At 40.7% G+C, this 23452-nt stretch overlaps 1 protein-coding gene across 2 annotated transcripts in view; it reads left to right on the forward strand.

Annotated features, from left to right (window-relative positions):
- ccser1 (coiled-coil serine-rich protein 1) overlaps positions 1-23452 on the forward strand; it is a 116561-nt gene that overhangs the window by 19552 nt on the left and 73557 nt on the right. For both annotated transcript variants that reach the window (XM_070964116.1, XM_070964117.1), the window contains exons 6-7: positions 2252-2357; positions 20877-21024. In XM_070964116.1, coding sequence (XP_070820217.1) covers positions 2252-2357; positions 20877-21024 — 254 coding nt within the window. The remainder of the gene's footprint in view (positions 1-2251; positions 2358-20876; positions 21025-23452) is intronic.

The following is a 23452-nucleotide window of genomic DNA, read 5'->3' on the forward strand; positions in this document are numbered from 1 at the left end:
CTTGTTTCTTTGTGTTCTATCCCTAAAATTTTCTGGAAAGAAGCTGAGAATTCTAAAAACCAAGCACTCAAATCTTTAGAGTATCTGTCACATACAAACTGTTGCCTTTCATCTATCTCTCCTACTATTCAAGCCATGTCTGCTCATATTTTCTCATTGTCTCATTCTTTTTTTCCGTGCTTCTCCTCTCTTCACCCCCCTCCTCGCTGTCTCGCTCTGTCTCTCTTTTACCTCATTAAGTCACCTCTATTCCATCACCTTAAAACATGAAACCAGTACTCTGCCTGATTCTGTTCACATGTGCCACAACTTTGATGTAGCTGCCTCATTTACAGCGATTTATCTCCTTTGTTGTTTTGGCTTTTCAGTCACACTCCTCTTGACATGCCTCGTGGTTGAAAAGTGACTGTCAGCTGAGAATTATTGCTTGTGCTCTGCCACAGTGCAACATGGAGTGTCACACACTCCTTTCCAATGACACATAAGGAAATTATTTTATTGACTGAGTGTGGTGGGTAGCTCTAACCACACCACAAATGAAAGTGTTAAGAAGAGGTAATACAATTTACCTCAGCATGTCTTAAGAAGGAATTTGCTATTTTCCCGCTGTGAGTAGATGTGAGAAGTGAAATGATTGATTGCATTTGAGAGCACTGTTCTTATTTTATCATTCCTTGCAAGAACAGTGTGATAATTGGGCAAAATTACCAGCTGTTGCAAATACTGTCAGTATGGGGTATATTTCTGATGAGCTCAGATCGCTAATGTGCAAATGTCCGCGTCATATTAACATACATTAAACTGCAAAGACAAAATGTACACATTGACTCGGTGTGATGCATGAATAAAATGACTGAAGTGGGTAAACACAAGTTCAAAATGATTTCCATTTCTGTACTTCAAGTTCCTCAGAAACAAGGATTATATATTTGACTGTAAATATAGCACATTTACCCACAGCTTGACTCTCATCAGGTGTGTGAGCATGTCTGCTTTCGACTCTTATCTAACAGGTCTCAGAGTCAAATTACATCTAAATGAGAGGTTAGATTAGTCCATCTCCAGGCAATATTTGAGTCCCAGATGGACTCACAGTATATTACAGTTGCAGTCAAATAAAGTAAAATGCTCAGAAGGTCTGTGGAGTAAAGAATACAACAGGAGCTTCAGCCCTCATAAACTGAATTTCCTGTGCTTATGGGAGTTGGAGAGTTTGGGGAGGGAGGGTGGATTTGAACTGAGTGCTCACACACCCACGCATACACACACACACACACACACACACACACACACACACACACACACACACACACACACACACAGATTTAAAACCTCTCTAACGGCTACGGCTGTTGCAGAGCTAAAGGAGGCACCATCATTAATACACACTAACACACAAGTGTGCATGCTTAGTCATTAGACCTAATGGTTTGCAGACTGTAGCATGAAATTAAAGGTTTGATGAATTGTTCTCATAAAGTCAAGGGACTAAGACTTTGTGCTGGCGATGGAAGAGTAAGGTTCTTCTACACACAAATTAAAGGGACAAATTTAAATACACACACACACACACACACACACACACACACATTCAGGCAGTAAACACAAAGCAGACAGACCAGATACATGCAAACATAAAGACATACATATGCATGCAAAGGCAAAGAGACACAGAACTGGACACACACCCAGGCCATGCACCTGCACACTCTCACTGGCACTCCTTATTTTTACCTCTCTCGGGTGGCTTGTTGAAGACTTTATTAAAAAGCAAGCAGTTTCACAGCAAATTTATGGCCAGCAGTGTTCATCTTCAGGGCTCTGTGTTCCTGCTGCAACTGTGACTCATGCCCTAAGGAATCAGACAGGGACAAAAAGAGACTGCAGGACCTTTACAAAGACATGAAGAAATGCCACATGTTGGCTTCATGTCCAACTTTTTATTCCAAACTCTTCCACACTTCCCTGTCAAACGTGCTATTAAAAGTAACTGTATAGTCTTTTTTTCTTAACAACTGATTGTATGACTCAATCCTATCAATGCTAAACTAAATTTTAATGAGCTACTTTGTGACATGACTGTTGTTTTATGGGGCTAATTTCTTTTGAGAGGAGATTGTAAGCAGGGAGCTGTTATTTTCAATTAATAAAATGCTCTACGTTGTGGCCATCTGGACATCTTTCAGGTGACAACTGCAATTAGAATATCAGCTTGACATAACTTGACTATACATGTGTTTTGGGTGGACAGTGTCCAGAGAAGACTCCAGCCAGTCCCTGGCCTCCTGTCTCAACCTGCTCCCCTCCCCCATGGATCAGTCAGGAGATCGCATCCCAGGCAGAGAACACAATCAGAGGTAAATATGTGCATCTGTATTAATAAACTCCTGTAACTATGTGAAGATTTTGAGCAGGGTTGTCTCGCGCTCTAACAAAGAAAATGAAGACAGATACTTTAAAAATTAAGTGTGTGTGTGTGTGTGTGTGTGTGTGTGTGTGTGTGTGTGTGTGTGTGTGTGTGTGTGTGTATGGACTAGACATTAAAGAACTACAATCACTTACAGAAAAAACTGGAGCAAAATGGCCTGTCAGCATTGGCTGCCCTAAAACAGGATTCACTTGCATATAATTGGAGCATATGAATGGCTCAAGGATCTGTTTTGATTCACTTACCCTCTTGGCCACAGGGGCGTTCATCCTCTGTACAGTATATCTTAATAACATTACAGCCACAGTATAGCCTTTTTCTTTTTTTTCATTTTTGCACACCACACACACTGCATTGCCACTTCAGAGAAAAGGAGCGAGAGGGTTATTGTCAATTCTACGAATTGCTGATCTCGAGTGTTCCCTGTAAGTGCATAACATGTTTTATGTCTTTCTCTTCCTTGGAGATGAGATTAGACTATAGCGCAGAAATACAGAGGGTAAATAAATAAATGAATAAATAACTAGGCTCTCTCCGAATGAATATGCAAGCTGTCTTTCTGTTCTCCTCTGTCTCCAGTAGCTGACGGCTGAAAGAGAACACTTTCTGTGTCTGTTTATATGTTCGAGTGCCACTGCTATCTGATTTGGTCTTTTGTTTCTTCTCTACACTGAGGAAACAGGTTAGGTCTGGATAGGCACACACACAGACATGAATGGATGCACACCTGCACAAAGATGCAAATATGTAAACACACACTCCTTTTTTATGGAGTCTCCGTAATGCATAGTATCACAGTAGTATCGTGGTGATGTGTCTGACAAGCCAGCAGATCATTATTAGTTTACCTTTCAGTTCTCCTCTTCTTACTCCCCGGTTGAATTTATTTTATTTCTACTTGCACCCATTGAGTAAAGTTTGTGTTTATCCATGTAGTCCCCTCAGTAAACTGGCTATGATCTGCTTTATTTGTAGACACAGTGTAGGTCAGCTTATGTGGGTGGTTTTGAAGTAGAGGGTGAAGGATTTATACTACACCATTGAGACACTGGTCTTGGCCTTGCCTTGTGTTTTTTTTCTGAGAAGGGTTTTTATCACACTTCTCACACTCTTTGAATGTTTCACTAAATAGAGGGACACTTTCTGCGTCTAGACAGTGTCAGTGAATCAGGCAAGTTGGGAGTCAACCTTTTTAGCCCATCCAAGGTTTGTGTCAGGCAGTTCATTGGCTGTTTCATTTAATCTGACTTTTCCACTTGTCTTTGAAAGCGCTGGAGGACCATTCATGTCCATGCACACACACACACACACACACACACACACACACACACACACACACACACACACACAAACACACACACACACACGCACACACACACACGCATTATTGCATTGCATTGCATTATTCCTCTCTGTATACAAGGTCAAGGCTAAAATGTCTTTTGTCTGAAACCACTTGTATTCTGTTTGATTGAGTTTGCCTGGACTGCAGCATCGCAGTTCTAGAAATGCCATAATATGAGGAGACAGCTCCATCCTTTCCAATCAAATTAGTGATAGTGTATTATAATAGTATCCTTGTAGCAGAGCAAGGGGATGAATGAATGAATGAGGGAATAGTGTCTGGGCTATATAGCTTTAAATGCTCTCTGACCTGTAATATTTAGATATATTTTTAACTACAACTCAAAGTCATGCTAGTGGCTGTGTAAGACTGTACTTGGGCTTTTTGCTAAATGCCAGTGTCAGCACACTAACATGCTCAAAATGATAATGCTAACTTGGTGATCTGCAGGTTTTGTGTTTATGGCCTGATATTTACCATGTTTAGTTTTATAGCATGCTAAACACTAAACTTCTTATTTGCATGTATTGAAAAAGTTCAAATTTTGACCTGATGAACATAGTTTTGGTGCATGAGCAAAGTTCTTACTATTAATCCTGGTGGGACACGACTGTCAGTACTAGAGTACCAGTACTAGAGGGAATACATCTAATAGTTAATGAATTGCAGTTTTTTAGTCTGGACCAAGGTTGTGGATCAACTCACCAACACATTGGCGTTTCTATCCTCACAGCCCTGCTGCAAGTGTGGCTACAAAGGTATGCACTAAATTCACATCTCAGTCATGGTCTGTCTGAGTGTTGACCTAATTAGTTCCTCTTTTATATGCCACCTGTATAACAACCCAACGGTCTCCAGCTTTAAAACGTAGGAGGAAGTTTTTGTTCAGTTAACTTCTCCACAGCAAGGGAGCGGTTTTTGTAGCTCAAGTGCAGAGCAGCAGAATAACCTTAGTAAAAGCACAAAAAAAGACTGCATGGAAAGTGCAGCTATACTAAGACAAAGAAGACAAATAACACCATGGAGGCATAGATAGATTTTAAGACTCTTGTTTTTTTATTTCAGAGTGAATAAAAAAAGCACATAATTGTGAATCCACACCAGTGTTCAACATGTTTTGATCTATTTTGACTCTGGAAACACTGGGACAAGTTACATAATGGAGCCAGGTCTAAGTTTCGTACCCTGATGAACATGTAGCTGCTGGCAGGGGTTAATTTCCCACTGTGTTAGTTCAACATCCTCACTGATTTCTCCTTACATAACACTTTCAGACAGATTGTGCTGAAAAATGTGTCTGAGTGAATAAGCTCAGATTGGAGAGGGGAAAGAGAGCAAAATGTGTTTGCCCAGGGCTTGCTCTTTCTCTCTTTCTGTCTTTCTTTCTCTCTTGCTCTTTGTCTCAGGTTCCACATTCCCTCGAGGGGACATTGATTTGCTGGAGGCAAAGCAAGCTCCCTTCTGTTCACACACAAGAAAACACAAACACACCCATACACACACACACACACACACACACACACACACACACACACACACACACACACACACACATAGAGAGACACACACCTGTCAGTCAGTCAGCATGTCCAGAGAGAGTATCGGCTGCAGGATACTGCTGGCTGCCTGACAGGCAGCACACAGCATCTGCTAAACACACGCATGCACACACGCACGCACGCACGCACGTACACACACACACACACACACACACACACACACACACACACACACACACACACACACACACACACACAAAATCTTGCATGCATACCTCCTCTTTGATGTATGACAGTTGGATGATATTGATGGCAGGCATTTAAATCTCTGCGTTTATTACTTTGTAAGCATTCATAACTACAGTGAAGAAAACAGCATGTGCTAAATATTAGTTTCATTTTTTGTGCGGAGGGAGAGAAACAGACAGAGAGAGGGAAAATTGGGGAGGAGAAGGAGGCCTGGCAACACCAGAGTCCTCTTTTGAACGTGGGACAGTAGCTCGTCGGGATCGGCCAACAGAGACACATTTGTTAAAATCGGGTAGTCACTGACAGGTTGGGAGAAAACTAAAAGGTGAGAATGAAGGAAGAGTATGAGATTTGGTGATGCTACTCTAGATGGATGTTTCCAGGGATGTAACAAACAATTTATGTTATTATCAATGAATAATTATTTTCTAAATTTATCAATTAACCATATTCTATAAATTAAAATTTCCAAGTCGATTTCTTTAAATGGCATCTTTTATCAGACCCACATTCACAAACCCCAAAATATTCAGTTTACTTTTATAAAAAAAAAAGAAAGCAAAGGTTTTGCAATTTAAACAATTATTTGATTATTAAAATAGTTGTCAATCAATTTTAATTGATTAGATCATATTAAATTGATAAACTGAAGTTACCCTGTTTAAATGGTCCATTGCACATGGTCTGAAGTACATGGTGCAGGTGCTTTTAAGTATAAACAGTGCCAGTTATATGATGCAAAATCTGCTCGCAAAGTAACGCTCAAAGTGCTAAGGGATTAATTTTAGTCTTTTAATTTGTCATAGGTGTGTTTTGTTTCGTATCACGAATTAAACCAGTGGGAGTGTCGCTGCAGGTGTGCCTGCATCTGGTGCATTGCTATTTAAATGGGAGCTTCTGCAAATTGGAGACGCAAACACTTTCCTGCAAAGGAAACGGATCTTCTCCTTTGCAAAGTGAAAGTGCACAAGCAGACCATTTATGGGAGCAGCAGGAATCCACCAAAACTTCCTGAGGTATTCACTTACAGTAGTAAGATCATGGGTAGATCTTACCCCCTGCATAATGCATAAAAATAGCAGGAAGCTGGTCTGCCATTGGCTTAAATGGTTGAATGGACTGCATTACTATAGTGCTTTTTTAGTCTACCAACCACTCAAAGGCACTTTCCAACACTGGCCACATATTGTACAAATGTTCACACACTGATATCACAGCCATCAGGAGCAATTTGGGGTTCAGCATCTTGCCCAAGGACACTTCAGCATGCAGGAGGAGACGGGGATAGAACCAGTGACCCTCTGATTAGTGGACAACATACTCTACCCCTAGAGCCACAGCTGGCCCTTTAGACCAGGGTTTTTTGGTCAGTGGTGCAAAAGCTTTCTGCTCCCTCATTATAACAGTGCACGAACAACGCGCTGGACATTTCAAGACCAACACGCCTGTATGCACACGAATGGCTGCAAGTACATTTGCAACTGACAAAACATGTGTGCTTGTGTGAAAATGACACCGGCGTCAGCTGGAAACTAGCAGTGACACTGTGTGTCAGGTGTAAGATAGGATGAAAAATACGACCACTACAAAGGCTTTGCAGTAGTTTTGTAGAAAGAAAAAAAGAAAGTTTTTAGAGGTTTTAGAATAAATCAGATTTGGGTCAGATTTATTTTAGCGGAGAGGAGTGCAGCGTTGCTCTCTAATGAACTTTTAACACAGCAGCTTCATTTGCTATTCCGTAATGCTTGCATTTTATATTTAAATGCTGAAAACACCAAATTAATGTAGTCATACGGGGTAACATATTGACACACTGTGGACCAGCCAAAAATGTTTCTTGGCTTCAGCTAAAGGATGAGTATTTAGTTTAATGTGCTTTGTTACATAAAGCCCTCTTTGGTGTGTTGTGCCTTTTCTCCAGTCGCAGTACTTGAGATCGTATTGCCAATATTTACTCTATGACAATAAGGCAATAATGAGTGTGCCTCAGTGCCTTTCGGTTGACGGACGAGGGGGGCAGAGGGCGTATTAGGCCGGTGAATCTGTTTGTGTGATGCATCTTCACACCTGTTTCATGTTATGGACCTAAAGGGTACTTTATAGACCTGCTCTATATGAAAAGTGACCTGATGTAACTTCTGTTATGATTTGGCGTTATAGAAATAAAATTGACTTGACTTCTCCCGTGTCTCCCCTGTAGAAAAAGACACAGAGGAAATTAAATCTCGACAGTTGGGATATAGCTTGCCTGTTTCTATGGTAACGGCAGTCTGCCTGTTGAGTGTTTCTATTCCCTTCCTCTTTTCTTTTCCCTTTTCTCTTTTCATTGCCGTTGATTACCGCGCAGAAGACAGACAGTGGGAGCGGACACGCAAACACTCAAGAGGTGTCCTTGTCCGTCAATGTGCAGGAAAAACTCATGACAGTCTCAATTCCCATATAGCTATAACATTCACACAGACTTGGATTGATATCGGAAGACTTACTCGGAAAATGTCAACATTTGGCGGCATATCCCAGTTCTCTCCAATGACAACTTAATTAAAGATGACTTCAGATTTACCGTTTTGTTCCTCCTGTTTATATTCCCCAAATACATAAGGTGTGTGTTTTCTATATCACACTGTTGGGACTGTCGTTTAACAGCCTGCCAAGTCACACTAAGTCTACTACCTAAAAGCTGTGAACGTTGTCCCACCGCATGCCTCAGGCTGTTCACTTCTGCAATCATTGTGCACTGAGTGACCGTCTTTGGTGGATTGGGAGTTTAATGTCTTTATCCTGTGATTGTTTTTTTTGTGTCTATTAGGATGTAAGAGAAAGGGAGCAAGTGAAACAGAATTAGCTGGGTCTTGTTAATTAAATGTAGCATATATTGCAAACGAGACGGTGTGTAGTTAGGCAGCGCTGAGCAGCAAGGGGTAGTCTAGGGAATGCGTCTTCTCTATGTCTGTCTTCTTCTCTATCTTCGAAAAGAAATCCTCCTCTTGCATTCGTGTTGATATGGTACATAGTGATGCATTCTCAGTTGGGCCCGTAGTCTCCCACCGAGACATGTAATCTGTGATTATATAGAATTTGCTCACATACACACATAAACAGAGGAACAAATTTGTTTAATGTTAATATGATTCATGAAGTATATCAGCCAAGTTGTTCCCTAATCCCACCTGACTTAATATAGTCAGCAAAAATAACACACACACACACACACACACACACACACACACACACACACACACACACACATCTCCTCCTACAGTAAGCCATCTACTTACAAACATTCACTCACATGCACACATGCACATTTATAAAAATAGACGAGCATAAAGAATCCAGCTGAGCCCTGGAGTGCTGGAGTGGAGCTGGGGACAAATAAAATGCACTGCAGCATGATTTTCAGACACACACACACGGCATACATTGGGGGCTGGAGGGAACACGGAGTAGACCACCCCATCTGTTCAGCTTTGCTGGTGTAATGGTGTTGAATTTGATAATCCAACAAGCGGTGACAAAACATAGTTTTTTATCTTGTATTAATCTGCGGTGGTTTTACAATGCCTATAAAACAAGATTTGTTTTCTATCCCTGACACATTCTTTTTAAGGAGATGGTTTGTTTGTTCTCACAGGCCGTGCCTACAGATTGCTTGTTCTAGCTCAGCATCATGCTCCTCAGAAGTCTCAGAGGAAAGGCTATGTCTGTATGCTCTGATGTTTTTCATTTTCAGACCAGCCTAATAGGCCAAACATGTTAAAAGTCTTGTAGTGTGCGTCTTTTGTCATGCTGTAGCCCATTGCTGTTGTCTAGCCTCTAATTTTCATCCGTCTGTTGGGTTTATTAAATGTTCAACACAGGGAGACTAATTAGTGTTGGTCTCTGGTTTTTTCCCTCTTGCTTTGAGTGAGAACTTGTGGTTCTGATTTGTAATGCAGAGGAAAACATCAGATTGGCAATTAATAAGTCATTCTTTTGCTTTCCATTACGTTTTTTGTGTGGTCTGTTCCAGGAAAGAAAGAAAGTGCTCGTCAGGCACTTCATGTCTGCCTCTTATCTCTTTTTGTTGTAGACTTTAGCATCATGTACGTTGATCATGTTGATACTTAAGACATGCTGAGATTAGAGCATGCTTCCAGGAAAATTTGCAGTAAAATGCCAAAATGTTTATCCTGCATGATGCATTCAGATGTTTCCCACCCTGTTTGTTGCTTTTTCGGACATATTTCTTAAACTTCTGATGACAAAAAATTTGTACTTTGCAAATACTGCATATTTCCCTGATTCTGATTCTGCTTTCTTTTTTAATTCATTTTCATTCACTCATGTCTGCTCTGGTACCTGGCTGCTGGTTGATTGCAGGCACCAAAATTCAGATGCCAACAGAGGACTCTGAGTCAGATTCTGGGAAGACAGCTTAACAAAATCACTGCACTGCCGGAAGACTAGCCTCCCCTTAGAAAACACAACACAGCAACAGTCCAAAAATCCACTCCTGAGTCACTCACTACCAAGTAAATGACAGTTTAGAAAGGATTTTTTGAAGATGCACAGTATGCTTTTACACGTTCTCTATCAGAGTTACATGATATCAAAGTCATATATGTGCACCAAGTGGAGAGATGTTTATCATAGCTCAGCAGAAAGACTGGAAGCAGGGAGAGACAGCTAGCCCAGCTCAGGACAGAAATATAAAAGCAATGATTTGTGTTTCGGGGTAGTGATGTGCTGTAACTGTTTCTTGGCAAACACACAGCTGGATGCAGCGACTGTGCACAGCATCCCTAAGTCTTGTTGCGACAGTAATATTGGCAGGTTTGGTAACATTTTTCCTGTTCAAAGACTAAAACTAAAACCTGTGCTCAAGAACCGGATCTGGCAAACCCATGCTGTAGCTGGAGATGCGAGACAGAAGTGCTCGATGGATAGATAAACTTTTGCTTATGAAGAAACAGTTACAGCACTCCACTGAAAACCACAAAGTATTGTTTTTACATTTCTGTTTTGGGTGCAGATCAAACAAAAGAGATTCAACGTGTTAATTACTGAGCGTTAGAGGTTCTGTAGGCGTATTTGTGAACTTTGACAGAGCTAGAACTGTTTTCCCAGCACTAGTAAACTTTGCTTTGCACAGTAATGGTACAGTAAATTATGTGTAGAGCACACAATCAAAGCAAGATTCCACTTGCTGTCTTTGTAGCCTTCTATATGCATAATACCTAATTAGGCAACTAGTGTCTTATTTTGAATAAACAATTCATTTGCATCTTCATATCCTGCTTACGAGAGTCCCTTTTTACATGAATATACAGCATATTTCAGTATTGCCATGGAAACCGCTTGATGATGAGCACACATGCCTCTAATATCCTGCATTATGGAAGCTTATTCCTGGTGCCTTGGCACATTTCCATTTCATTTCATCAGAATCCGAGCTTATGCAGGTGATTATGAACAGGAAATTATGTTTGTGTGCATCAGCTCAAAAAACATGAAGGTTAAAAGATGTAGAATTAATAAGGGGATATCGGGTAACCCTTTTAGAATTGCTGTCAATGAGAATATCAAGTGTGAGCATTTCACATGGATCTGACCTGAGTGCAGTTTGTCATAATAAAGGCATGAATACAGGATTGCTGTCATGTAAATCATCTGTACCTTGCTGTGACTCAGCGCGGAAGCTTTTGTCCATCGGTGCCATTATTTTGTCGTGGTGCTGACAACAATGCCACTACAAAAAAACAACAAATCAGAATTATGACTCATCTTAAACAATATATTTGGCTCTCTGAACGGAAATTAGGCAGTCTGACATTGACAAGAGGAAATGAGCGGAAAAAGGAGGGAGAGAGGACATTTTCATTCATCTTGATGCCGTTGATGTTGTTACAGACCATACTCATAAAACATTAGCTAACACTCTGCTTGTCCGTTTACTGAAAACATATAGTAGACTGGGAATTTGCAGTATACAGCTCCACCTCTGTGTTTTCCCTTCGCCGTTGCTACAGAATCCCTATATTTATAATGCATAATGTAACAACGTGACCTCTGGATCGTCGGATCAACAGACTAATCTGATCTACTCACAACTGTGATACATATTAGCAACTTAAACTGAGAGTATATAGATTTTCATGCTGTTGCTGTAATATTTCTAATGAGCCTCACCTCAGCTTTTGCACTTTTAGCTTCTTGTAGCTGCAGGGTCGGGTAAAATATAATGAAGGCTGAGGTCTCTTGAATAAACACAACCACAACACATTATAATGTAATTGAAATTCTGATCGTTTATTACTTCGGCGTTAGAATAACTAGCGTAAAATTATCATGTCCTTAAGTAATGAATAGAATAGATGAACATCAACGTGTGCTCCAAACAATGATTCCCTTTGGGTGGGGAATTTGCATGTTTTAACGTGGATTTGTTGATTTGAGCTTGTAAAAAAAATTCAGCCCCAGTCAACCAGTGGTTGCTTTTTTGATCTGTTGTCACCTTTGGCATTCATGCTTTTTTTTTTTTTTTTTTTTTTTACTAATTCTTATTATTGAGAATTGCAAAAAGGCAGAGACACTTTTGAATAAGAGGAAAAAACAGCAGTATCATTAAATAACAGAAGAAGAAATCTTGTAGTGCTTAGATAACAATGTAAAGAGTAACATGTCTCACATTTCCTGGGGCAGTCACTTGTGATAGCGATCTTTGTGAATTAATAACAGGGTTTTTGTGCTAAAAAGTGAGAATGTTCTACTTTAGTGGAAGATCGCTTTAAGGCTTTCATGCAGGATAAAATTTTGGGCAATGTGGCTTGGCAGTGTTCTCCTAAATAGGAAATGTAATGTGACACATGGGACCAGTGTTAAATAGATCTCTCCAAGCAACAAGAATTTTTGATAGTAATTAGTTTGTTCTGATAACTCCTGAAGGTTGCTCCCCCTGCAAAAGGTAGTGTCGTGGTTCTTAACCTTTTTGTACAGAGGTTAGCGCTATGGTACTGTCAAGTGGACAAGTGGACAGTCTCAGAAGGTAGTACACATTAAGTCAGAGAGAGAAATACTGAGTGAGAGGCAGTGAGAGCAGAGCAAAGGTCGAAGAAAGAGGAAGACTGTACAGATTTCTTGCAAAACAAGTGCAGATTCAGAGTGCAGAGTGCAAAGGAAAGCAGAAAGGACAATTAGGTTAATCAGAAAGTTACCCCTGCCATATTACATTTGTTTTATATTCTCTCCCTTTCTGTGTCTGAAGACCTGAATTCACCATTAGATTCACTGCCTGGAGCTTGGCTTGTGCTCACTCCTTAGTCACAGATGCACTTTATGTCGGAGATGAGTTTAATGGCAGCATTAAACATCCGTAGCCTCAGGTGCTGAATAAAGATGAGCACACAGTGTCTGTCAGATGGGAAGAAAGACTGACAAATGAGGGTGATCATTCTCCAATAGCTGTGCTATACTGTTATACTTGTGCATGCATGGCACACAGATGTCTCCGTTACACACATGTACACAGCTGTACACACACGTACTGTATATTGCATTGTCCTCATAACTGTATTCCTCGTTGTCAGTAAAAATTTAATGAGGAAAAAGTTGGCATAGGGAACTGACTGCCTTTATCACTGTGTCTCAGTGTTAAAGTGCCCTTTACTGTTTTTATTCATGAGACAATGCAGTCTTTATATTGCAGATTGACAAGGGTGCAGCCCACCCCTCTTCACTGCTGCTAAAGATGATGCACTTCAATCACACACAGTTTATTTGACTAGAAGTGATTATTCGTCACTTCACACACTAACTTAACATTATAGAAGCACAGGCATCAAAGTGTGCATATAGGAGTATGTGTCTCTCTGTTGTTGGCTCTCTGTTTGTGTTGTTTATTGCTTTGGTGAATGTGCATGCTCGTGAGTGTATGCAGGTGTGTGTCAGTGCTGGGAGCCAACGGCTCAGTAATAAAACACAGGGAGCGGTAAAATAACGAAAGCCATAAAAAGGCAGATAATTGGCTTTTTCAGGTCGGTGAAATGGATCACTTCTAACTCTGCTGTTGAGAAATGACTTCTGAGAGGAGAGGGGTGAGTCAGAAGGATGGAGAGGAGAGTGAAAGGGAGAGGAAGACAATAGAGGAAAAACAAGGTTTGAAAAGCGAGGAAGGGACAGGACCAGAGAAGACTTGAGCAAGAGAAAAAGAAAATGTGATGACGAGAAATAAAGGGGAGAGCCAAGAAGGAGGAACGAGTATAGAGAATGAAGAAAAAGAAGTACAGTGGAAAGGAAGAAGGCATTTTTCACACTCTTCCTCTGTTTATTGTTGTAATTATTCTGAAAAGGCTGTGAAAATATTTAATTGCGCTTTTAGCCACATATTCAGTTGTAATTAACTTCACACTGATTTGGTTGTGCAGTACCATTTTCAGCCACTAGCTGGTGTACTACTACATCTATATAAATTCAAATTAGGACTTTGTCCGTTTGTGTAATCTTCTAATTAACTTCTATCATGGAGTCCTAGTCTCTGCACGCACAGTGTGTGTGTGTGTGTGTGTGTGTGTGTGTGTGTGTGTGTGTGTGTGTGTGTGTGTGTGTGTGTGTGTGTGTGTGTGTGTGTGTGTGGCCATGTATGGTTTTGGTAAGTCTGCAGGAAATGAATCTAAGCCTATGTAATGCCCCCAGAAAAGATGGAAACACAAGTGTGTGTGTGTGTGTGTGTGTGTGTGTGTGTGTGTGTGTGTGTGTGTGTGTGTGTGTGTGTGTGTGTGTGTGTGTGTGTGTGTGTGTGTGTGTGAGTGAGAGAGAGAAAAAAAGAGAAATGGGGTGAGTGTGTCGGCCTATCAGCTCATGACAGTGAAAAGACAGATGACCCTGAGTAGAGGAACGGCCTCCCTGCCTGTATAACATCTATCATCACGGAACAGACTTGTCTGCGACTGTGTTGTGCGCTTCCTGGTGTGTGTGTGTGTGTGTGTGTGTGTGTGTGTGTGTGTGTGTGTGTGTCTGTGTCTGTGTCTGTGTCTCGGTGTGGGTGTGCATGTGTGCTATTACACGTATGTGTGGTGTAATTATCTGCAGATGATTCTTAGCTGGGAAACGACTTTGTCTACTCTGTAACTGCAGTCAAAAATATATACTCTGACATGCTCATGCACACACACACACACACACACACACACACACACACACACACACACACACACACACACACACACACACTGGCACTTTGGCAGTCTTTGCCAAGGCTGCTGTCATTGAAACAGTCACTCCGTTCTATGTTTTGTTCCTTCCTCAGTGAAACCTGAATTTGATTCAGTTTAACAGGAATCCTGCTCAGTTTATTCTGATGAAACTCTTGAGGGAAGATTTCATGTCCAAAATATCAAACTGCAGAAAGCACTAACTTCTGTCTAGAAAGTGGCCCTTTGCTGCCAGCATTGTGGTCATGTTTAGATATTGGAAATGAAAAAATTGACTTCTGGTACAGACTGAGATACAACATGCACCTTGGTGTTTATTGTTAAAGTCAAGGATTTTGCATGTCCATCCACCTTCCTTCTTAAACATCACACCCTCCTTTTCTCTGCATTACATGAATGACATCCTGTATTCACATTAAATATTACGAGGACATACAATAAGAAATAAAAATGGATGTCATTCATGGGAAATAAGGTCAACTAATTTGTTGAAAGAGAAGCAAAATAGTGGCATCACAAAATGTTTTTCTACCACTAAATACAGCATCACAGAGGCCCCAGACGTTACCATGAAGGTAGGATTTAGTGGTATATATCCCCATTGGAGAAAAAAAAAATGTTGTCTACAGTAAAACACATTTTCAGCCCTCAGTTGCTCAGTTTAACTAGGAATTTTCCACTTCTCGCCTCTTGGAACAGTAAATGCCTTGCATAAGGGCACCTCTGTGATTGTTGTTTGAAGAGAGGCGAGTGTTGTTTGAACCCCTCTCCCACTCATTTTCCTGTCGCTCTGTGGATTTGATGTGCACTGCAGAGGTGAAAGAAGAATCCAAACCTGAAACCCTGGTGAAAGATAGAGAAAGGGCAAGAGCGTCGGGCTCAGAGAGAGACAGACGTAGAAAAACAAAAACAACTTTTGAGAGGAAAAAAAACTTTCTTGTGGCACTACCACTGCGCCACTTGACAAAAGCTGTCAGGAAGAAGAGTACATGATTGATAGTACGTCATTTATTTATACTCAGTTCATCCCACCTAGATAGCAGGGTGGGGCAACAGAGAAATAAAAAGAGAAAGTTTACTTCAACCTGAGATGCCAGGCAGGAACAAAGGCTAGAAAGAATATAGTTTAAGGGGGAGAAAAACACCCGTGGCTGCTTGACAGACGGAGCTCACCTGTCCTCAAAAGACAGCAGGCTTCATCGACATTTGTCTGAGGTGCTAAGCAGAATCCCCCCAGGCTTTGATACTGCATCAGTTTAGTGTAGTGGTTGTCAAAGTGATAGGGAGAAAAAAAGAGACAAAGGGGCAAGGAGAGAGCTGTAGGGATGGAAGACGGGGGCTCGGGCTGTGGGTAGGGTGGGGTGGAGAAGGGAACGGCAGGTGAACAAAGAGAAGTCAAAGAGAGGGAGCTTGGTGGAGCGGTTGACGATTGCCGATTGATGAATACAGAGTGAGTGAGAGACGGGGTGGGGGAGAAGGTGAATGGATGATAGTGAAATGAAGAAAGAGCAGTGGGATGGTGGGCCAGTGATGAAGAAAGCATGAGGGCAAATAAGGGAGCAATTCAGTCTGACCTTCTCAGTGAAAAGTCTTTGGAGTGGCTTATTTTCATCGATATTTTACTGATATGGTCTTGTTTTGCTCAAAGAACATTTCTCCTGGAGAATTTGCTGCCTGACTTAATGCTCCTGACCACTGTTCACTTGGTGATTTTTCTGCGAGAATGGGACAAAAGGCATCTTAATTTCCTCCCACCTCCCTTCTAAATGGCTATCAGTCAACGTGAGCACGGTCTCCTGATGATAAAGAGCTCCCCGTTTCGGCGCCCATGTCTGTCTCTCTCTTCTGCTGTCCCTCCCTCACCTCCTTTCCTTGATATGCAGACTGTGAACTCGCCAGTTGTCTTTGTGGTTTTCAGACAGTAGGTTGGTATTTTGCAGCTCACCTTTTGAAAATGTCATAATGAAGGTGAGATACACAGTTCCCCTTTATGCACCTCTGTCAAAATATCAGAACTTGGCAGAGAAATGTTAATGCAGGAATTTTAAAAACACGTTTGATTAATCTATCGCTTAATTTTAGTTGTCTTTCTAGTTTCTCGATGGCCAGTATTGCTTACTGTCACTGAGAGACTCATGAGATTTTGCTACATTACATGAGCAAGAGAGAATTTCTCTACCCTTTGGCAGCCTCACTTTTCACCCCAGGAGGCTGAAATTTGGCATCGCTGTCAAGAGTGTGTTTGAAGTAGTGCTGTCAAAAATATCGTGTTGTAAGCTTGAATGAGAATATTCACAGGCATGTTTGAAGCTTACAATGACCTGGATGAATGAGAATATTCACAGGCAATATCGAGTTATTAACGCATTAACGCAAATCAATTTTAACGGCGTCATATTGCGAGATTAACGTTCTTTGTGACCTAAGCTGTGGCCACTGCTAGTAACATAAGAAAAACCACAGGATCCGATTGTAAACCGGAATCAAAACAATAGGCACGCCCCACGCACGTGTTTGGTCTTGCCTGCTCGCTAGCTGTAAAAGTGTAGGCTACCGGTTTGTGTGGATGTCAAGCGTGAAACACCGAAACGAATGTGAACAAGATTCTGAATGCAAAGTTTAGTTTCAGAAACTAAACTAACTAAACTTGCCAGATGGGTCGACTGACGAGACCAAAGTTATCTGTGTGTATTGTCGGTGTGAACTGAATTATCACCGCAGCACATCCAGTCTGAAATACCACTTGATGGCCAAACACACGGCGAATGTGAATTCTCTGCCGCCTCCTTGTCAAAACCAGGCGACAATGGATGGCATTCGACAGAGGCATATGGATGCTATTATGTTCAAAGGAAACTTAAGAAAGGAAAGTTTAAGCCATGGTTTAACTGCACTATAGCCTGAGTCCTAGTTTACAATGATGTGCACTTTGTAACCTTATTTTGAATCACCCTGTTTTGATCCCTTAGAAAGGGTTGTTGAAGGGGCTTTTTTGTAACCAAGTATTTATTTTTTGTCATCTGTTTATTGACAGTGTTAAAATGTGTGAGATTTGATTCATTCAAATGTGAATGACTGCTCAAAGTGAGAATGTTAGTGTGAAACATAACACTACACATTGTTTTCAATAAAAAACATTTGCACAAAGCAAGCCTATCCACTTTTCCATGTTGATAAGAGTATTAAAATGATAATTCAAGGGACATTTAGAATAGATGAAAATGTGCGAGTAATTTGCGATTAATTGCAAGTTAACTATGCCATTCATGCGATGAATCGCAATTAAATATTTTAATCGATTGACAGCACTAGTTTGAAGGTATGTGTCTGTGTTCATGCCAGTAGGCTAAAAGGAGGCATGACGGTGGGAGTGGCCTATCCCAAAAGGTGCATGACTTTAAAATGGACTCACAGACTTGCACAAGATTCTATGGAAGGGTTGGTTATGAGCCGAAGGTCAGTTGATTAACTGTATTTGCAAAAAGGGGGGTGTAGTGAAGGAAGTGGCCTATAACAAAAAGGCACATAACTTCTAAAGGGATTCAGGTAACATGACTGGACACACGCAAACATGCGCATGGTTGCATGCATGTAAGTGGTCGCAGCTGTTGCAAATTACGTTAATTGCTTTACATTTACAGCATTATTTTATCACTATGCTTAAGTTAATAATCAGGAATTGCTCCGATTGCACATTGTCCCCTGTCTGTGCCAAACTTTACATCATGCTACTGCGCTTCCCCAGGACTCAGTTCAAGTTAAGTTGGAGGAATCAACCACAGTGAATGTGACAAAACTGAAAGTTAAGTTTTATTATTGTGTGCTTGTGAGACAGAAACATAATCTATTCATTGTTAATAGTTTTTCACACCAGCCTTGAAGCTGAAGATTCAGCCGACTTTTGTTCTCTCCCTCATTTTGACATTTGGAAAACTCTTTTTGGGCCAAGCAAGGGTCATCAGCACGTTTTTATTGATTGAAAACCTGCCTGCTTTTTTAATTTTTGTCTCTGGAAAAAGAATATTTGTGCTTTTTAAAGGTTCTGTTCCGGCAATTATACAACAAGTGTGGAGGTTATTTTTACGGAGAGTCAAACACCATCAATTATTTACTGACTGATGCTTTCTTCTCATCACATTGTACTCTGACAACTATCTTCATTAGATTTTCTACTGAATTTGACATCTGATCATGCGAAGTAACTAACTTCTTTACAATAATTGTACCCATGAGCTGTAGAATTATGTCTAACCTTTCAAAGATATTTTTTTTGTGTAATTATTGTTGCGTGAAAAGAGTGCTAAATGTGCTCAGGGACAAATGCAACCTAGGATAAGTGTTAATCCTAAAATGAGTGTGAAAATAAAAATGACTTTTCTTTTACTGCTCCATAATCATCAAATAATAAGTATCAAACCACAACAGCAGATATATAGTGACATTCATTAATCTGTTTCATTTATTTTCTCAATGTATTTGACATTGTGAGTGGCCAGGCAAGATGTAATGGATCGAATATGTTATTTGGTCAGTTGAAACCGCAAAACAAGGAGAGCTTGATCTTTGCTTTGAGACTGTTTTCATATGTGGTGGAATCTAAAGTAGTCTTACATCAGAAGCAAATTACGCTTTAGGTTAAACTTGAACTCTCAAACTAACAGAACAAGCAAAGTGGGCTCGGAGCAATGAATGACTATTACAATGCAGTTTTTATAGATAAGGTCAGTGTTTGTAGTTACGGTACTTCAGCTGAGCTTTATTGTTGGCTGGAAGGCAAAGAAAGATGAGGACTACTGTGACATTGATCAACCCTGACTGTTGTTGAAAGTTCCTCCCAGTGTCTGTCCTCTGCTGTACTAAATAGGTGTTGAAGGTGAGACAAAGAACAGAGGCCATGCACCAGAGACCAAAGACATACTGCTCCAGAGGCCTGTTTACTGTTTAATGGACTGTGTTCTCAAATGGGACAGTTAATTAAAACAGTGCTGCGGTTGATTTCCCCCTGTTGTTTGTGTTCACGTGTGTCTGAATCCAACCTCACGCCACCACAGAAGTGTCACAGCTGTGTAGAGGGATAGAGACTCACATTGAGCTTGGAGGCTTGTTAATAATCAGGCCTCAGACTATGACTTATGAACTTATCTGTTTTAAAGAGATTTCATCTCTTCTATCTGTCACACTGCTGCAGTTAACTCCAAAAGCTTTGTTAATTAAAAAGGTATCGCTACATGCCCACATAGGCACATACACACGTGCAGCAGTCACACAATTAGTTGCATGCACATGCACGAACACATATGCTGCATTGTTTCTGCGAAAGAATAATTGTGGGCATAAAACAATACGAAACACTACATTAAGAATCCTCAAAAAAAAAAAAATACGATAAGGACACAGACAGGATCACACAGCTGCAATGGGCTATGATGAATCAAAGCTCTTGACAATGAAGTATCCTTTTGAGTTGATAATGATGGTGAGACGCAGGATTAGAAGATGGTCTTTGATCTTTGAATGCATTAGTGTGTATGTGTGTCTACACATTCAGGCATTTGTATGCGCTGTTAGTATTTTGTACGTTTGAGTGGGAGTGTGTTATCACCTCAGTATTGTCGGTTTTAAATCATCTTAAAATAGACTTATTACAGAAATGACTGCTCATTAAAATGGAGTCCCAAGGGGCTCCAGTGGAGCTGCTGCTATGCACTCTGAATGTTGCAGGTCTTGGTTTCCATCCGACCTTTGTTAGCCTGACTAACACCCCCGTAGAAATCTCTTTTCTGTCTATCTTGTTTCCCTTCACTTTTCATTGTTTTTTTTAAAGCCTGTAGGAGATGGCATTGTTTACTGTGTTGTCACATTATTGTTCCGCACGCTGACCAGTTAATAGGGCTTTTTTGTTGGACTCACATGATATCACACTGGATTCTGGGAACTCCTGGGTTATTCAGAAGTGGCTGATATCTTGACATTACTGTGTAATGTATCATCTACATCATCAGTAACAACCAAAGTCAGAGAGCCTTTGAAAGAGTCCTCTGGTTGCCTGTGGAGAGCAGTGGGGAGCAGTGAAGACAGGTCAATGATCAGGTTTTCACACTGACTCATACTAACATGAAATCTCTTTATTGCTCTCTTTTCCCTTCACTCTGTCTCTCCTCCAGGGAGCCCAGCCGTCCAACCAGCCTGGGTTTGGGGAGGGAAGATGAGCCCTTACCTCCAGGGCTGGAAACCCTTCCACTCAGACTGATGCAGCAGGACTGTACTGCTGTCAAAACCCTGCTTTTAAGGCTGAGGCGGACACTGCAGGAGGTGGGTAGTACACACAGACACAAGCGTGCAGACTCCTCTTCACGTGGGCTCAGACTCAGATTAAGGAAGATGAAGATTCATTCCAGAACACGGTTGTGTTAAATGGCACTAGAAGCTGAAATTCATTGTCATTCCTTTTATACTACACTGACAGACCCTTCTCTGATTCAATTTCACATGCGTCAAATTGTTTTAAACCAGTAAGGGTAAAGGGTTAGCAAACAATATGAAGCAATAGGCATTTGGAACCAAAGCAGTACAGCGCTCTACTGACAAATTCTTCACTCCCTGTTTTAATCAGCTCTATTTCAGCTCCATGAAATCATCTCAAAGTGGATGCTTTTCCGCCTTTAAAAGGTCTCTGTAATCACTTTGTTTTGTTAATTTAATCAGATTCTACATTTGGAGAAGGAAACTGAGAGGCTTATGTGAGCGTTTGCCATCATATTCTTTATATGCAGACTCTCGCACTCCACACATTAATCCTCCTGTTTCAGACCATCACTCTGCTCTTTAAACGCTTTAGCCTGCTTAAAGCTAAAGTTTTACCTCAGGCTATGAGGACATCTCAGTGTGAAAGTTGGGAAACCAGTAAAATTACATCCAGCCCATTGTAGACGTGATTAGCTGTAATAGTCACTTAGTAAAGCACTGACACGTTGAAGTAGCTGCTCAGGGTTTAACTGTAAAACCCTGGGAACAATATTGATGGCCACCCTGTGCAGTGCATGCAATCTTTTTAACTGTGGGACTGTTTCACACCAGAATGTACAGTAAATAGAACAGAATAATGTTCTAGCTTTTAAACTTTTACATTTTATCATTTATTAAGACTTTTTTTGAAGAACATGAAATTGTTATGAATGTGATTCACATGCTTTATTTGGGGTAATTGCAATTTTCTGAGAGCTTGACTTGGGCCAGATTCTCAGTCATAATGATAAATTATACAATCAACTGCTGAATGTAAATTCCAATTTTAGTAAGAGTACAGTTCACACCAGGCCAGAACGATAATTACACTCTTTTGGAAAATGGCTGAGGCCTAAACAATTGTTCAAGTTCATAAGTTGTGTATGCACAGCCTCAATAGAACTGGTTATTTGGAAGTTGGTGTTTGGTGGTGCTTAATATATTGTCTTGTGTATGTTTTGTTTTTTTAATGAAGTGCACGCATTTTCACTAACACCCTTTGTCCCTATGTTTTGAGAGTGTATGACACATTTACATAAAAAAGAGGAATGCTAGTAACACCATAAACTCTGGAAGTTGAGCTGAAAGGACATCCATTAGCAGTGTCTGGCTGCTGTTTTCTTGTAATCTACATGGATGACTGACCAAATACAGCAATATTATACGGACCCACACTCACAAATACAAATACACAAAAAGACATATAAAAGGGTGAGCAGACCTTCCCTAACACCCCACCATTAGTGCCTCTAAACTAAGATCAAAGCCAGCAGTGAATTACAGCCCGCAGAGACATATGTATGGCTTTCACCCTTTCTCCTTACTGTTCATTTCTCTGTTTTTGCCCTCCCTGGACCGGTGTGAGAGAGACATGAAACATGAAAATGATAAAATGATAATTAATGGAGAGAGACATAAACTAGAGTAGTGATGGGGAGACTAAAGGGAGTGCAAGAGAGAGAGAGTCCACAGCAGCAGAACATGAATATGAAAGAGGAGATACTTTGCCCTCTTTGCTTGCTCTGTTGTGTCATTAACTTGCAAATTTTGTTACCTTCCATCAGTGGATGTAATCCATTCTACAGTGAGGGGAGGGTGACTCGACATGTCTGGATGCTTTGCATATTATTTGCTTGACCTTCTGGTATTGAGCCCACATCTTCTGTTCTTTTCTTTTGTTTACCTTAACTTTATAGCCCCTAACTTCTCTTCTCTTTTCTTAAATGTCACTCAAAGCACCGGTCAGCGTCATATGTCGCATATAACACAGCACAGTTCCATTCCAGTCATCCTCAAAACAACTGAGAAGTCTGGGAGATGCTTTGAAAGAGACAAACATTACCATAAATGACTCACGCAGTGTAAACTGACATTTTCGAAGCCAGGCGCTCAAGTTCAAAAGTCCAATATTTATCTCATGATCTCCTAGATTTACTGCATCTGTTCTGCTTTATACCAACAGTCACAACTGGAGCAAATACTGTAGGTGCTTTGAAAGGCTTTCTTAAAATATACTTTGTATGATAGCCCACTTAATAAGAAAAAGAAAATACAAATTGTGAAGTGACAATGTCACCGTGTTAAACTTTTAGGTTTCCCACAAATACAATAACACAAGTCAACAACAACCTTTTTTATTTTCTTGTTCTTTTTTAATGAAAGTGCTGTTGCGGACTGAGACAGCGAACAATAGAACAACATTTTTAGGCTTATATGCCAAGTGCATTTGCGTTAA

Source organism: Chaetodon trifascialis, chromosome 6, assembly GCF_039877785.1.
Source record: "Chaetodon trifascialis isolate fChaTrf1 chromosome 6, fChaTrf1.hap1, whole genome shotgun sequence".
Classification (NCBI taxonomy): Eukaryota; Metazoa; Chordata; class Actinopteri; order Chaetodontiformes; family Chaetodontidae; genus Chaetodon; species Chaetodon trifascialis.